Genomic DNA, 15,080 nt, shown 5'->3' with positions numbered 1-15,080 from the left:
CACGCTGCTAGTATGAATTTCTTTTTCTTCGGCGGACCTAGTAATGGTCGGAGAATTCGTTAAACCACTTGTTTGATGTGCGCGATCATCACGATAATTGAAAACGCATCAGTAAAACAGCGCCGGGTAGCTAAAGTTTATTACAACTGGAATTGGGTCCCATGGAAGTTTCCAACAAATAAATGATGAAATCCTATTCACAACATGTCATTTTAAGGGAGTTTTTTTTAAATTGATTTTGGGTAAAAATATATCAAATTACTCGACAATTTTTGGTATTTTTTATTTAATTTTTTTTTGACATCACCCGTAATTTTCTGCGTAGTACTGCAAATCAACTCATCTGTTCTTTTCTTCTAACACTATTTATTTGAGCTGTTTTTATGACTTCAGCCTCCTGTAACGGCAGCTTCTAAAATCAGGCTTAATTTTCACATAACTTTTTAAACCATTGCAGGCTAAATTAATGGAAAAAGGATTGATAAATTTTTGCCTCAATGATTTATTTTTTGCGTTAGCATTCAAAGCAAAAGATTGATAGCACAAAAAGATAGCTGATAGCAAAAAAGATAGCACAAAAATTATTGTGGGGCTGTTTTGCGAGACTGAAAACAATCGGCCGGGTTGTAACTGAAACAGGCTTTACGCACATTTCGCCCCGAATTATACACGTTTACCAAGCTCACCACTGCGGTTGGAGCAGCTTTTCGAACACAAAATTCAAAATTGAAAACACCTCCGTTGTTCTCCCCGAGCGCTATTTGCTTAATTTGGAAATAAGTATGATAGCATAAGAGAAGATTAGGATAGGAGAAATATGATAGCATTAGGGAAGAAAGGAGCGATACGATCTGGAACCGCCGACGAAGACGTGAACGCATCGTACTGACTCAAATTAGTCTCAAGTCTTCCTGAATTATGTTTGCATCGAATAGTCTTTGAAAAGAAAAAATGTGAGTTCTCCTACCTAATCAGATTATCAAATTTACTTGCAAACATTTCGATAAGGAAAGGAAATGTGGGAGCAAAAGGCAATCACAGCATCCTAAATCAGGTTGCACAATCTTCCTAGGCACAAATTGGCCTACCGGAACACCGATCGTGACTCCCATTTGCTGTAAACCCCACGCTGAATCCCACGAACAGATGTTACCATGAGTTATACCAAACGCACTTCCACTGAGCAATGCTAATTACCATTAATGCTGTGTTTTACTTCAAACAAAATGAGATTTAGTCTTGCGGCGACTAAACCGCGATCCGTTACACCTGCGTGTCGATGCCTAGCGGTGCCAGTTTGCGACAAACGAGGGCTTTCGCTTTCTCGGCCATGCACCGACCGAAGTATTGCACTTGACCGCCAAAAACAAGGCACTAGCGCTGGCCTTCCGAGAGCAGCGGGCTGTATGCGGGGTATTTACAATCGAAATTCCTCATCCGGCCCGCAGGCAGCAGTCGCGGTAGAGCGCAGGTGAGCGACAGATCATTGTTATAAGCTAATGAGACAGAGAGATAACGGAATACCACCGGGTATGGGAGGAGGGAGATGCTGGCAGGTTTTTTTAGGGAACTAAACTATGCCATTTTACTGTCCATCTGTCCGTTTGGGTTCCGTTTGTTTCATGGTGGATGATAAATCGGTCACTGGTACCCTTCTGTTTAGGGATCGGAATGTTCACCCTCACCCTTTTGCTACCGGTGTTGCATCTGATAAACATACTTATCAACCCGGGGAGCACACGATTGGGGTTTTGTGGAGGAATATTTTTACACTCCTGATGTCATTTCCTTTACTCATCTAATGACTGGAGCGAGAAATCAATCGGCCACCAACAAGTGAACGGTTGTTTCCGCTGTTGGAAGAGTCACTCGCGTAATGGTGGCTGTTTGTGATTAGCAAACGCACAATTTGTGTAGAATTAGGAGCAGAGAGGGGTGATTGGTGATCATTCTATTGACACTCCAAGTAGATCAACATCAACAATCGTTTGTTGTCTCGAGAGAAGTATCTCCTGAAAACTATAGTACGGAACATTGGGACTTGTTGAAATTGAAGGTTCTAACGACAGTTTAAGCAGTTCAGTAATTCTTTTTCTTTTGTTTTCTCAGACCTTGATAGAGGGTTAAGGTAAGGTTCTATCTTCACAGTAAAAATATCAATCAATTAGCGCGTCAATATTTAAAGTAGACCTTTTCAACATTTGAAGTATTTGTAGATTGTTTCGATACAATTAAAAAATAAATCGGATATCCTTTGGCAAGATAAGGTATCAATCTCAGCATCACCAGCACACACCAACGAAAGACGGCTCGTGGCCAATTTTACGCTGCATTGTCTTCAGAATGAACACCACTCGACGGTTGGGTGATAAGAACGGGTCGCACCATCATCGATTACCATTTGCTTATGCGACCTGGGAGTGAGCGACACCGGAACCGCCTGCCACCGGACTGAACCCAAATGTTTCGGATTTAACCCATGGCCGGTTCCATCATTATGCTTTCTCCTCGTTCTCCTGCAGTAACGGCACAAATTTTGCCAATCGCTACGTATCGCGTGCCTCAATCGGTAACGTCCGAACGAGATATTCTTCTTTTCATTCCATCTCGTGGCGTGGCGCCTCCAGCCATGACAACGTCTTCATCTAACCGTTTCGTCGCAAATGGATTCTCCATTTCGGGACAATTCGCAACCGAGGACGGCGGCCACGGGGATGCGGAATATTAAATTTCCTCCCAAATCGGCTCCTTACGACAAGACAGGCGCCAATCGACAGAAAACAATCCTTCACGGTGCCCTAGCCGACAGTCTGTCGGTCCGTTCCTAGCGATCCGGTTGTTCCGCCGGTACTAATCGATATTTGTCAATAGTGTCCGTCGCCACGCGGCCAACAGTGGATCCCATTAGCACCTAACGCATCGCTGCCCGCCCAGGTGGACAGGCCGGGCCCATGATGAGTCATTTGCGTGAAAGTGTGACCATTTGCGAGTTTTTTTTGGTTTTTGTTTTTGCGCCAGACCAATCAAGCCAATGAAGATGTCCTCGGCGGCGTTCGAATGTTCGATGACACAAACAAATGCGACATCGCACAAGCAGCAGACGGAATAAGGGCCAGGCCCGTGAAGGTGCGCTCGCACGCGCTCGGTATGCTTTTGGGACTGTGAACGGGGTCTGTTTGTGTTATTGTTTTCGATGTACGGTCGAGCGATGGAAATTTACCACGATCAAGCAATGTGCTACACCTGCGCCATCGATACCCACGATCGACCATAATCTTCGAAGGACGCACCGCGTTCGTTAAGGGCGAACGTGCTGGCGAAGGTTTCAATTGTGCCACCACACCGCCCGTCCGATCGATCGACCGGCGACCGATCAGAAAACGAGACCGTGACAGACCTTGCGGCCGGCCCTTCAAACCCTTGGCCTGTATGGGTACGCTAGGCGCTAGCACCTAGCCCACTACGGCCCAGACCGGTGTCAATTGAAACCATTTTTCGGCCAGACTTATCCGAAACATACTGCAGCGAACTGCTGTTGCCGCGGCTGCACTAGCATGGGCTGGGGTCCGGTTCCAGTGCAGCCGACCGGCCCTATGGCTTGCGACATGCAGGGGACGTAAATGGGAAGAAAGGCAGGCAGGCCAGGCTAAGCACTGCGACCACGAACTGATCGTTGGGAGATGGAGTACGAGAAGGTCGGATGGAAGGTTACCATTGGGAAAGACCGAAACAGACTGCGGAGTGACCACAACAGAGAGATAGAGAGAGAGAGAGAGAGAGAGAGAGAGAGAGAGGAGAGAGAGAGAGAGAGAGGCGCCAGCGAAGTGGTATGATGGGTGGTTTACAGCATTGGCTTGCACTGAAAAGCTTTTCGAGCCCACCAGGTCTGTTTCGTGTTTGCAGAAAAACCGCCGAAAAAGTTTCGGGATAATCTCCCTCCCTTGAGAGGGGCGTTGGATGAATGGACGGGCTTCTAGCTAGTCAGCGGTTTGTCGCGATCGTCAGATCGTCGCGAACGTGCTAACGGAGTGGATCGCAGAGTCGAAGCGGCCTATGTTGTGCATTTGAGCTCTAGGCAGGGCATTTTACGAGTGATCTTGACTTGACTTGTACTTTCGTGGCACGTGACAACGCAACTAAGTAGCAGCAGAACTGCAGGTCCGGTACTTGGCTCCGGTATCAACGTTATTGCCGGAAAGGCTTGCTCCGTCTCTTACATTGTACCAAAGACATCGTTTGCGTTATCTGCTGGTAAGGGAAAGTGCTGTAGAATGATGAGTTGGACCTTTTATTCATAGTGGCAGTCAGTGTGAGGCATTTAGAAATTAAGGTGCAAGTTGTTTTGGGAGGGGTTTGAGACACTCCAGCAGTCTCTGCAGTGCTTACCATCAACACGAACAAAGAGTTTCATAACGTTGAGAAAAACTCTCTAATTGGACACTGAAGGAAAGGTACCAAACGGATCTTCACGGTAAGTGTAATGCAAAAGTTTTAATGCTACCAAGTAGATGCACTGATGCACAGTTTGAGTCGATCACGTTCGATAAATATTTGTTTCCGATAACCTATCTGTGGAATTTTACATTCTGAGACGGACTGAGATAGACAAGAGACCGCCTTATCATGCGCTAAAGTTGAATGAACGACACAGAGACTGAGACTCCATGTCTGCTCTGACGATCTGCAAGTCCTAAACACACATTAACTGGTTTGAATGCAACGGGTAAAGGGAGAGTGCAGCAGGTAGATAGATTTGGTGTGTGACAAATTTGCAGTAGCTTCTTCCACTCTGATTGTTGACGTGGTTAGAAGAGACTTTTACCAGTTTCTAACTGGAACGATAAGATGAATAAACCGATAAGTCAGACAACAGAACATCGCGTCGCGTGTGCCTTTGTACGTGATGCTCGCAGTGTAATATCATCATCGGTGTAGCATCTTTCACGCACCACCATCTACATTTGAGGATCGAAAACAGTTCCCGGCTTCACACGAAGCATAATTGAAACACGAGTCGCAGTTTGAACGCATGCTCTTTATCAAACCAAATACAAATGCTCAGCCAAGACTGGCATTGATCACGAGCAACGGCGATTGGCGGTGCGGTTCACACGCTTTCACGTGATAACTGATAAGGTGGCTCGAGACGCTGGCGGCACCACCTGCGGCGTCTACTAGGTGGCTCTTGGGGTGGCGGTCATCAAGTACCGGAGCTGTTGTTAGGTGCGCTACTGCAGCCGGCCCCTAGGCTAGCTGACACTTATTATTTCGAGTGTCGTGAGCCATCAAACGAGATCGCTTCTCGATAAAGCGCGCTTGCTATGGCGTGCGTATTTGCGTATCGGATAGTAAATGTACATCATCGGCTACTCTAGGAGCGAGACGTACTTGGGGTACTCGTTGGCAGACACGCTCTATTTGAAGATGGCAAAGGTGATATGGCCAACTTACGTACGGACTCCCTGGAGTGTTGTCGATTTTCTTTTGTTCGCGCTTCGGCAATCTGGAGCCATCACAGGTTGAACATTTTCTCAACCTCAAGTGGTGCGTGTTCTCAGTAGTTTTCCACGCAAAGAGCGCCTACCACGAGCCCATTCGCTGATCGAACAGCTGATCCATCAGGGCTGATTCATCCGATCTGCTGCGACACTACGCCCAAAAAGAGGGGAAATGGGACCGGGATGTGATGTGTGTTTATGTTGACGATCAAAAACTGGTCTTTCCATGTTCTGATTGCTGGAACACGAACCGAGCAGCCGTTGCCGATAGTGGCCAAACATGACCGTGAATCATGCGCCTGCGTAGGACTGATGATTCAGTTTACCACCGTTGACAGGTGCACACCTCCGTAGTCGCCGTTTAGCGCACGATTGTTTGTGGAAACCATTAACTTCACAGTTCCCGCCGGCATGATAATTATCGGTGAAGGATGACAGAAACTTTAACGATAGCATCGCGATCGCTCGAGAGAGCTCTCTCGTAATGGGCGAAGCGTGACTTGATACATTAAACGAACGCCTCCGGGATATCCGGAGGCCTAGAGGCGCCGCCGGCTCTTTCGTTCGTTCTCGGAACACACGAAGGAGGAGATACGTGATTGACTTGCAGGACTTCCCCGGAATATGAGAAGATGCTTAAGCTTATGCCCGTTCATCTGCAGGGGCGGGAAATCGGAGGTCGCTCCAGGATGTACAGGAACGGAAAGATCTGTGTCGTCGACGGAATCTGGGTGTTTGAAATTTGTTTTTGGGGTTTATCCAACGGTGGCTGATTGACGATCGTTAGTGGATTAATAGGGCATGCTATTGACGCCATGTTGGGCATCATTGTATTGTGATCTCATTTATGACAATCGAGTTCTCGTTCGAGAACAGCCCAAAAATCAGACGGAAATGCTGAAAACGGGAGTTCTTTCTGAAGATAATGATGGATGGAGATTGTTTGACTTTTTTCTCGGACCATCCATTGTTGGACAATGAAATCACACAAATGGTTTTTGTGTACTTGCACAGGAACGATATTCAGTGTTGCATTTATGGGTCAAAGACCTTGACTAATTTACAGGGGAGTAAATGAGATGATCGTGCCGTGTTGTACTTGATGACGCAGGTCGGATCGGTTGCCCATTGTCAGAAGATACTAGAACTTTGGATTATGATTGGTTGGTTTACGAGGTGATTAATCTACCTAAATACGGTGCTATTCAATGACGGGAGGTGCTGGCTTCGAGGTGGCATTTAGGTGTGATAAATCATCAGTTATCACTAACTATGCGCCACTTTCGTTGTCCCATTGTGTACTCACCAGTATGTGTACTGGTTGATTCATGTTTATGAAAATGCTTTTACGAACCTTTCGATAGAACAGTATCATGGAAGGTTGATTGAGTTAATGGCCATGCATTTCCTTCAGTGTGTTATTTGCTCGAGATATCTGTTTCCTTTGTCGCTTTTACTGTGTCTTTATTATTCTTCGGGAGATAATTATCAGCATCATGATTAGTGCATACTTACTCATCAGCCTTAGTAACAGATGGATACTTCATCTCACATCTGTAGAAGAATCATCTATCGCTTATGATCGAGCACCATTGTCGCACAATCAGCCAGTCCTGCATCTCAATCTGGAACAACCACGTCAACTGTGTCGATGCGGATGGCCTTAAACGACTTTACGGGATGTGTTGTTTTCTGGCATCATCTGCATATCCACAGTTTTGTCCTTCTCGATAGGCTTATTGCTTCGTTGAGTTTCCTCATGCTAATGTATGACCTACATCCCGTTATACTGATTAACTCTTACTGGGTCACACTGCGATTATGGCTATTTTTGGCCATTGTCGGTATAATTTTGAATCATAAAATCATATAAAATCATATTTCGGTTATGTCATATTAATCAAGAATATTTATTTGGAACACATTTCAGCAAAATGGCTTTCTAAGCATTTGTATTAGCATTTACACATGTATTACTATTAAAAGGAAGACTTTATCTATATTTTTGCCATCCAGCCTAACCAACGAGGTTTAATTTTCTTGCCAGGAAGAGCATAAGCAATTGAATAAAGATTTTCATTGATATTATACGAAAAGTGCAAGTAACATTGAGTCCAAACGCTTCTCTTCCATAAGTCCTGTTGCCTGAAACAGAAAACTGCTCCTTCCTTCTCTCATCTGCGAATGTTGCATTTTCTCGAAATAGCATTCGCATCAGCCTATTGTTAGCGCCACGATCTTTCCCTCCGGCGAGGCATTAGTCATATACCTGACCAGTCCACCATCGGCAAGGTTGGTGGGCCCAACGATCGAAGATAGCGCACGATGCGGTAACGGGAGCGACAGGTTGTTCACGCGACAACTAGCTGGAAATCTGTTCGCGCGTGATGATTGATTGATTGTTCTCGAATCGGTAGTCCCGTGCAAGACAGCCGATAGCCGGGCCGGGCCTCTCATGCACGCTTGCTGATAACCGTCGCCCGAAGACGCTCACCGCGTGTCAAAAACCGCAAAGCAGCCAGCCCCGAAGAGCCAGTGTCTTGTGAACCTTTATAAGGCCAAGACCGGGTGGCGTTCTGTACAATTCGGGTCATCGCTCGGTAACGCTTCTGATAAGGGCTAAGCATCAAAACGGTTTACTATCACGTGTTAAAGGTGTTAATTGGCGTTAGTGGACGGCCTTCGAGTAACGTTTTTAGTTTTCGACGGTGTAGCGCGACGATTTTTGTGAACAACTGAAGGTAAGTTGCAAATTCCTGGCCCCGGTGGATCTACCTTACCGTGCACCGGCATCTTAGTACAGCTCGAAGGGTCAGAGCTCGTGATGTCATTCAAAGTTAGTGCTGGCAGTCGAGTGACGTAGACCGAGCCCTAATGAGCCTTACTGCTAATGTGACTTAAAGTGGCACCCTCTCGACAATCTTCGTCGTTCATCTGCGGCATCATACGGCAGTCCATGTGCTTGCTGTACGCTGGGCCATTCTATGGTTACGGTTCTACGTTCACCTTAACCTCACGGATGCCTTTTTCCGAGGCCGACCCAGGCGATCGAGCCATTTCACGCTAAACTTCTTTCTCCTAACGAACCTTCCAACCCATTTGGCTTGACTTATTGTGTTGTACTTCGAGTGGCTTATCGGCGTTTGGTCGCGGTATAGCAAACCGATTGCGAGCACGTTTTCTGCTCGGAGCGTGCCGGGCACGTTCGTCGCACGACTTTGCCTCAGCGAAGTGCGCCGATATTGCGTAAAGTGGCGCGCTGTGGTACCGAGGCTTTAATCGACATCGTGTGGTACCGCTGGGTGCTCTAGTAGGTACGCAAAGAACTCGCAGCTCGTCAACCAAAGGGGCTTGCAATCGCTTCTGATCGAGCGAAGGAGATCGGTGCACAGGTGTTGTCATGCAGCATCACCTAGTGACAGTGCGAGGTGGTTCTCGGTCATATTAATTAGCATCACTAGAGCGTGAGAGAGAGAGAGAGAAAAAGAGAAAGAAAGGGAGAAAGAGAGAGACAGAGCGAGAGCGAGAGCGCGAGAGAGAGAGAGAGACGGTGCTATCAATCCCCGTGCTTGGCCGACTGGCTATCAATGATGGCCTCGAAAGGTCTCGCTGACCGGTGGCTCGCGATCAGATCGCGTCTCGGTGGGTCGCGCGTTGCATCGGCTGCCCCGTAACCGCACAGGTCGTTGTCGGCTGTGGTGGCGCTTGGCCGGGTTCTTTTCTGCCAGCCGTTGTTCGTCGTTTCCTTACGGTCGTTGTCACCGTTAGTGGCCGACCACTGATAGTGTGCACACGCGAGTGCGCAGCTCGGTCAGCTGTTTAGTGACGAAGTGACTGCGAAAAGGTGATGACGACGAGCGCTACCTAGCCTTCGGAGCTGGTTCTCGAAGGGTTTTGTTGCTGGTGTTGTTCCGAAAAGAATCCCCTGCCAGGAAGTCGATCGATTTGTGTTTTTTTTTGGGTTTCTGCACACACATCACGTGTTGGCGACGTACTGTAGCAGGTTTCCACCGCAGTTGATAACCACCACCTTGACGCACTGTACCATTCGCCATTCGGCGAGACCTGGATTGCAATCAAAATGATGGTAAATATCCGTCGATTGTTTACCGCGCCTACAGCACTAACGCCCCAAAGCCAAGTGTTATCGTTTTTCCCACCTGTATGTGTGTGTTTTTGTGTGAGTGATTTGGTTGTTTGTTGACATTTGATTTTCCACAAACTACAACAGTGAACAACAGCACCACTAATGTTGCTATGTTTGGACGAGTTGATCTGGCAGAGAGCTGCGCCCTGTACGTTAGTGCTCCGTGACGTGACAGGTGGATGCAACAATTAACGTGTGCTATTAAAGTGCAGGTTGCAGTGGAAATTGCGCTTTTTTTTATTCGTGAATCTTCTCAAAACTAGCAATACATTCGCTGGCGATGGCCGGCACCATTGTTACGCAAAACGCATGTGTGAACCGCTGTCCGGTACGTGCAGCATTAGCGTCTAGGCAGTGCATTAATTGGAGTTGCTCTGGTCAGATCTAGGCCCGGCGCGTGCGTAACGCGATCATCGGGATGATGATCCAACGCGTTCTGTAACACCTTATGTCAGCGATTTGAGATTGAGATTAATTGTTGCTGGCCAGGTAGGAAGGTGGATCGGAAGAGATGCCGGTGCTGGTTGCTAACGACACGAGCGACCGACAGATGGAATTAGACTGGAAGCGAGTCGCTAGAATTAGTTGGCGGTCGTCAGAGTGTCAGCAATGCGGAATCGCTGAGGTGCCTCATGTAATATTCATCTCAGAAGATACCTAGCGAAGCAGTAAATTTACAGAGTTCGACTCAATATGGTGCCACTGCACAAGTAGACCAATCTAAATGCACTGCACTAATGGGCAAATCAACCTTTTCGTGTAATTCAAAGCAATAGAGCATATCCCACGTTCTTCTGCCGTGGAGCCGGTACTACTTTGTACGATCGACTCGAAGGGTGCATCTTCTGCATCTTAGTCATCAACACGTGTCTCCTCTGTTTACTCAATCTGGTGGGCCACAGTTTGGCAAACAGTTACATATGACGCACTGTGCCACAGATAGGTACATAGTAACAAGCGAGCAGCGGTTGGAAAAACAAGGCAAGAGACAAGTTGTGTTCCCTCTCTTCCAATATCGGAGACACTTACCACCGGAGCGACGACGACGGAAAGGCAGAGAAAATGGAGTAAAAAATGAATTGCAAACACGAACAACGGGCCCATTACCGCCCATCATCAGCCCTGGGGTGCTGCACGTTGCACGGTGCTCGATAAAGTCACAATCGCGCCCGTTTCCCGCGTGTTAGGCGGCCCCTGCTGGTGTCATTCGTGGGGGTGTGGGCTGAGATGGCTAGGGTGTTTTCATGATCACGCCAAGGGAAATGAGAAACCATTTGTGGCTATCCTGTGCTAGCGACACTGTGTCGGCATCACATTAACGAGAAAACTCATTAGAAGATATCTAGAAACAGAGGATGTCGCTCTTTGGTATGGCGTGTCAATGTACTTATCAAGCAGATCCGGTGGCGCACGAGGCTCTTCCGGACTGTGACCTTCGGCATACGCCACGGGGCTTGATACAATCTAACCGGATCTATTTTCGGAAGAAACAGTTCTACACATACAGAGAGATTTGGGCCACGTGAGCCACACACCGGACGGACGGACTTCCCTTTTCCCGGGGATCGTTTTTTGGGGGGGGGCCATCACAACCACACTTGGCATCGTTGGCAATGGTTCGTTTTTGCTGTCGTTGACGTTCTACTACAAACAGCATCCAACAGAGCGGTCTACGGATCTAAGGGCCGGTTCGGTGCACATTTGCAGATCGCAGATCGATCGCAGGATCGCACCACCAGTCGAACCTCGCTGTCTCGTTAGAGCAGACAGCAACAGCAGCACCAGCAGCCGTGCATCCCTAAGCAGTACACTAACAGTGCAGTTTAATCGGCAGTTAAAGATCGCTCCCAGGGGGCTTTAGTGATGGCCATTGCAGCGTGATAGGTTTGACCGCTCTCTTTCTCTCTCTCTCTCTCTCGTGGCATTGGCGTTGGTGAATTTGTGAATTGAACTTGCGACGTATCGTGCACGCATCACGCGGATACACCACGCACGACAACGTCACCGAGTACTGAGGACGAGATTGTGAGGATTGTGAGGATTGTGTAATTGGCGGTTGCCCGACTTGCTCGCTCGTGGTGGTGGTGGTGGTGGCAACAATGGCGCGCTACGTAAGTGATGCCGTGTGATCGTGTCTCCCGTTTGATCGTCATCGGTTCGTTCGCACATACATCTCGGCACTCGCTAATGGGCGCTCGTTAGTAGGTCTTAAACAGTTTATTCTCGGGGGCTGCCGACGCGGGGATCATTATCGGAACGGTGCTAACCGATCCCGTGGTACCATGGTCCTTGTCCGTGAAAGCGTTCGCCGTGTCAAGACATCATCCTGATGACGTTCTCACTCATCCTGACCCCGATCGGCTCACAAAGACACACTCAAGCCTCAAAGTCAGGCCAAAGCAAAGTGCCAAGTGCCAAGTGGAAGACACGAACCTCCTCCGTGGATGGCGCGTAAACGATTTCCAAGCAAACGTGCATTCAGTGGGGCGGTCGTGTCTAGCATTTGGCTCAACTACGGCGCATCGTCCTGGTCGCCGTGGCCGTCGATTTCTCTTATCAGCTCGCGTGCGTTGCGATTGGTTGGAGCGTCGAAAGGGCGGGTTCTGGTGTCTTATCATCTTATCTGTGACCAATCGGTGAAGACCTTGCGATAGTTCCATTGTCCACAGCATCTTCGCCTTTCGTGTAGCTCTTCAACAACTCGATCGATCCTCGGTATTAATGTGATGCGTTTTGTTTCCTTTTTTTTGCAGATGGCCAGAAGTTTTATGGACCTGATCTGGGACTATGCGGTGTTCATCGTGTTTATCATCTTCTCCACGCTGGTCCCACTGTGGGGTCGATTTTTCGGCAAAAAGGAGAAAACCAAGGCCGACTATGTGTTCGGCCTGGGGACGATCTCGATGGGTGCGATGATGCTGTCGATCGCCCGCGGGACCCTCGGTGTGCGTTCGTTTCTGGGCTATCCGAGTGAACTGTTTTACCGCGGGTCGGCCATGTGGGAAACGCTGTACGGTATGGTGACGGCGTATCCGGTCGTGTGCTTCGTCTTCATCCCGGTGTACTTCAACCTGGGCGTTACCTCCGTCTACCAGTATCTGGATTTGCGCTTCAACAGCCGGCTTGTGAGGTGTCTTGCATCTGGTACGTACATTATACGATCGCTGCTGAACCTGGGTGTGACCGTGTACACGCCGACCGTTGCGCTGAACACCGTGATCGGTATCCCTTACTGGGCGTCGCTGATTGGCATCTCGGCGATTAGTATCGTGTTTAATCTGCTCGGTGGTCTGAAGGCGGCGATAACGGCTGACGTTATACAGGGCGTCACCATGATTCTGATCTCGCTCGGTATCATCATCCAGTCGATGGTCAGTGTGGGAGGTTTTGAGAAGATCTTCACCATTCCGGCTAATAATGGTAGGTAGTGTGGGCTCGTGGTCCCCCTGCGGACTCCATGTTGTCAGTTTTGTTAACCTTCTTTTCTCCTTCTTTCTTTCGACAGATCGCCTCGATTTCCTTAACTTCACGGGAGACTTTACGGTGCGCGTGGACACTACATCGGCCTGGCTCGGTCAGCTGTTTATGTCGCTCAGTATCTTTGGCTGTCAGCAGAACTTTGTCCAACGGTACCTCAGCATGGGCACGTTCAAGGAGGTGCGCCGCACGCTGATGAGCAACATTCCCGTCGTGATCGTGCTGTTCTGTCTGGCGTGGATCGTCGGTATGGGCGTCTACTCGGTGTACGCCGTTTGCGATCCGATGAAGGCAGGTTACATCAACAAAATGGACGAAATTTTGCCCTTCTTCGTGGAAGACAAGTTCGCTTACCTACCGGGGGTGCTGGGCATCTTCATGGCGTCGCTGTTCAACGGAGCGCTCAGTCTGAACGTTTCGAACCTGAACTCGCTTGCGACAGTAACGTGGGAGGACTTTCTTTCGCATCTGCCCCGGTTCAAGGGTATTGGTGATAAGCAGCAGCTGAACGTGATCAAGTTCATCGGTTCCATCTACGGTGTGATAGTGATGGGTGTGGGCTTCTCGGTCGGTCTGCTGTCCGGTGTGATCGAGAGCAGCATGCTGATGACGTCGGCCACCTCTGGTCCGTTGTTGGGTGTGTTTTTGCTCGCGATGCTCGTACCGATCGCCAACTGGAAGGGAGCAGCCTGTGGTATGCTGTTTTCTCATGTTATCACACTGTGGATCACGTTCGGTAGCTTGACCGTCTCCAAGGAGGTTGTTCTGCTACCTACCACCATCGAGGTGAGTTTGATCAGACGATCGCGCTGCACCAGATCGGCGTCACTGACAGTGGATTCTTCTCGTTTATGCTACTTACAGGGTTGCACCAACGATACGTTCTCGTCCGGTATCACGAAACCAACGAAATCCTGGCTGCTGGCCAACACGCCACTCGAGGTGGAATCGGATTTCCCTTACCTGGACACTACGAGCACAGTGCCGTCGCCCACCGACACAGGGCTCGGCTTCCCGCAGAGCCTCTATTCCGTGTCCTACATGTACTACAGTTTGATCGGTACCTTCCTGACGGTGGCCATCGGTACGCTCGTCAGTGTGCTAACGTCACACGAAGACGATGCGTACGATCGCAAGCTGCTCCACCCGGTGGCGTACTACTGCAGCCGACTGTTCCCTGGCAAGGAACGCCGGTACATCACCAATCCCGACATCCGGCCAAAGGAAGAGAAGCAACCGAAGGCCACCGCCGGTGACGATCGGTCGAAGAAGATACCGATAGACGAGCTGGAACGCGATAACCTTGGCTTCGATACGGTTTCGGAGCAATCGGGCGTTACCGTCGTTAGCATAGACCCGGTAACACCACCGGTCAAGCCAGAACCGGGTAGTCTGGAGGGAGTGTACCGGAAGCGTGATCTGGAATCGGCATAATGATCGACGTTTCCGCTCCTTTCCGCCACTCCTCGCTAGCCGTTCAAAGCAAAAAAAAAACAATCAAAAGACTGTGATAAACTCAGAGAACCTACCGCATAAGAGACCGGTCCCAATCGGTGGCCGCAAGGGAGGTCGTAGTCGTAGGGTTGCAGGTCAGCTTCACCGCAGATAGTATTTCGTAGTCTGCCCCGGTAGCCTTGCTCCTGGCAGGCTTGTCGAGGGATGTTCACAAGGAACAGCATTAATTTGTAAATAGGTAGCTAACAGAAATAAGAAAGTGCACACGTTTGTGTGCCTAGGGCTTTAGCAGGGAACGGTCATCTACTGGAATCTAACTGTACTCTACTGTGTAAGTGTGTTAAGGCGTCCCTTCACCTAATCTCTTCCCGCTTCATATATTTTCTAGGAATAAAATGAATTGGAATTTGTAAAAGAGAAACCCTCTAGAGTCGCCTAATAATGCTGCTAATGAATAGGGATTGTTCACTTCGGGTTGCTCCCAGGAGTGCAATACACTTTGG

At 48.8% G+C, this 15,080-nt stretch overlaps 1 protein-coding gene across 3 annotated transcripts; it reads left to right on the top strand.

Annotated features, from left to right (window-relative positions):
• The first annotated feature begins 4,345 nt into the window (after positions 1 to 4,345).
• On the top strand, positions 4,346 to 14,954 carry LOC126579798 (sodium-coupled monocarboxylate transporter 1). 3 transcript variants are annotated; one of them, XM_050243440.1, is made up of 4 exons: positions 4,346 to 4,471; positions 12,399 to 13,065; positions 13,151 to 13,908; positions 13,987 to 14,954. In XM_050243440.1, the coding sequence occupies exons 2-4, from the start codon at positions 12,399 to 12,401 to the stop codon at positions 14,554 to 14,556; spliced, it is 1,995 nt and encodes a 664-aa protein (XP_050099397.1). In that variant the 5' UTR covers positions 4,346 to 4,471; the 3' UTR covers positions 14,557 to 14,954. The 3 variants fall into 3 exon arrangements, with proteins under 3 accessions (XP_050099397.1, XP_050099388.1, XP_050099380.1); XM_050243431.1 differs by lacking the exon at positions 4,346 to 4,471 and adding an exon at positions 9,448 to 9,585; XM_050243423.1 differs by lacking the exon at positions 4,346 to 4,471 and adding an exon at positions 11,420 to 11,756.
• Positions 14,955 to 15,080: the final 126 nt, after the last annotated feature.

Source organism: Anopheles aquasalis, chromosome 2 (assembly GCF_943734665.1).
Source record: "Anopheles aquasalis chromosome 2, idAnoAquaMG_Q_19, whole genome shotgun sequence".
Lineage (NCBI taxonomy): Eukaryota > Metazoa > Arthropoda > Insecta > Diptera > Culicidae > Anopheles > Anopheles aquasalis.
The sequence above is the reverse complement of the archived record's forward strand: the minus strand, read 5'-3'. Positions and strand labels throughout refer to the sequence as shown.

Excerpts from the sequence above, each read along its gene's own strand:
- LOC126579798 (XM_050243423.1), top strand. Across the intron at positions 13,066-13,150 it reads CACCATTCCGGCTAATAATG|ATCGCCTCGATTTCCTTAAC; the intron begins GTAGGTAGTGTG and ends TTCTTTCGACAG. Across the intron at positions 13,909-13,986 it reads TGCTACCTACCACCATCGAG|GGTTGCACCAACGATACGTT; the intron begins GTGAGTTTGATC and ends TGCTACTTACAG.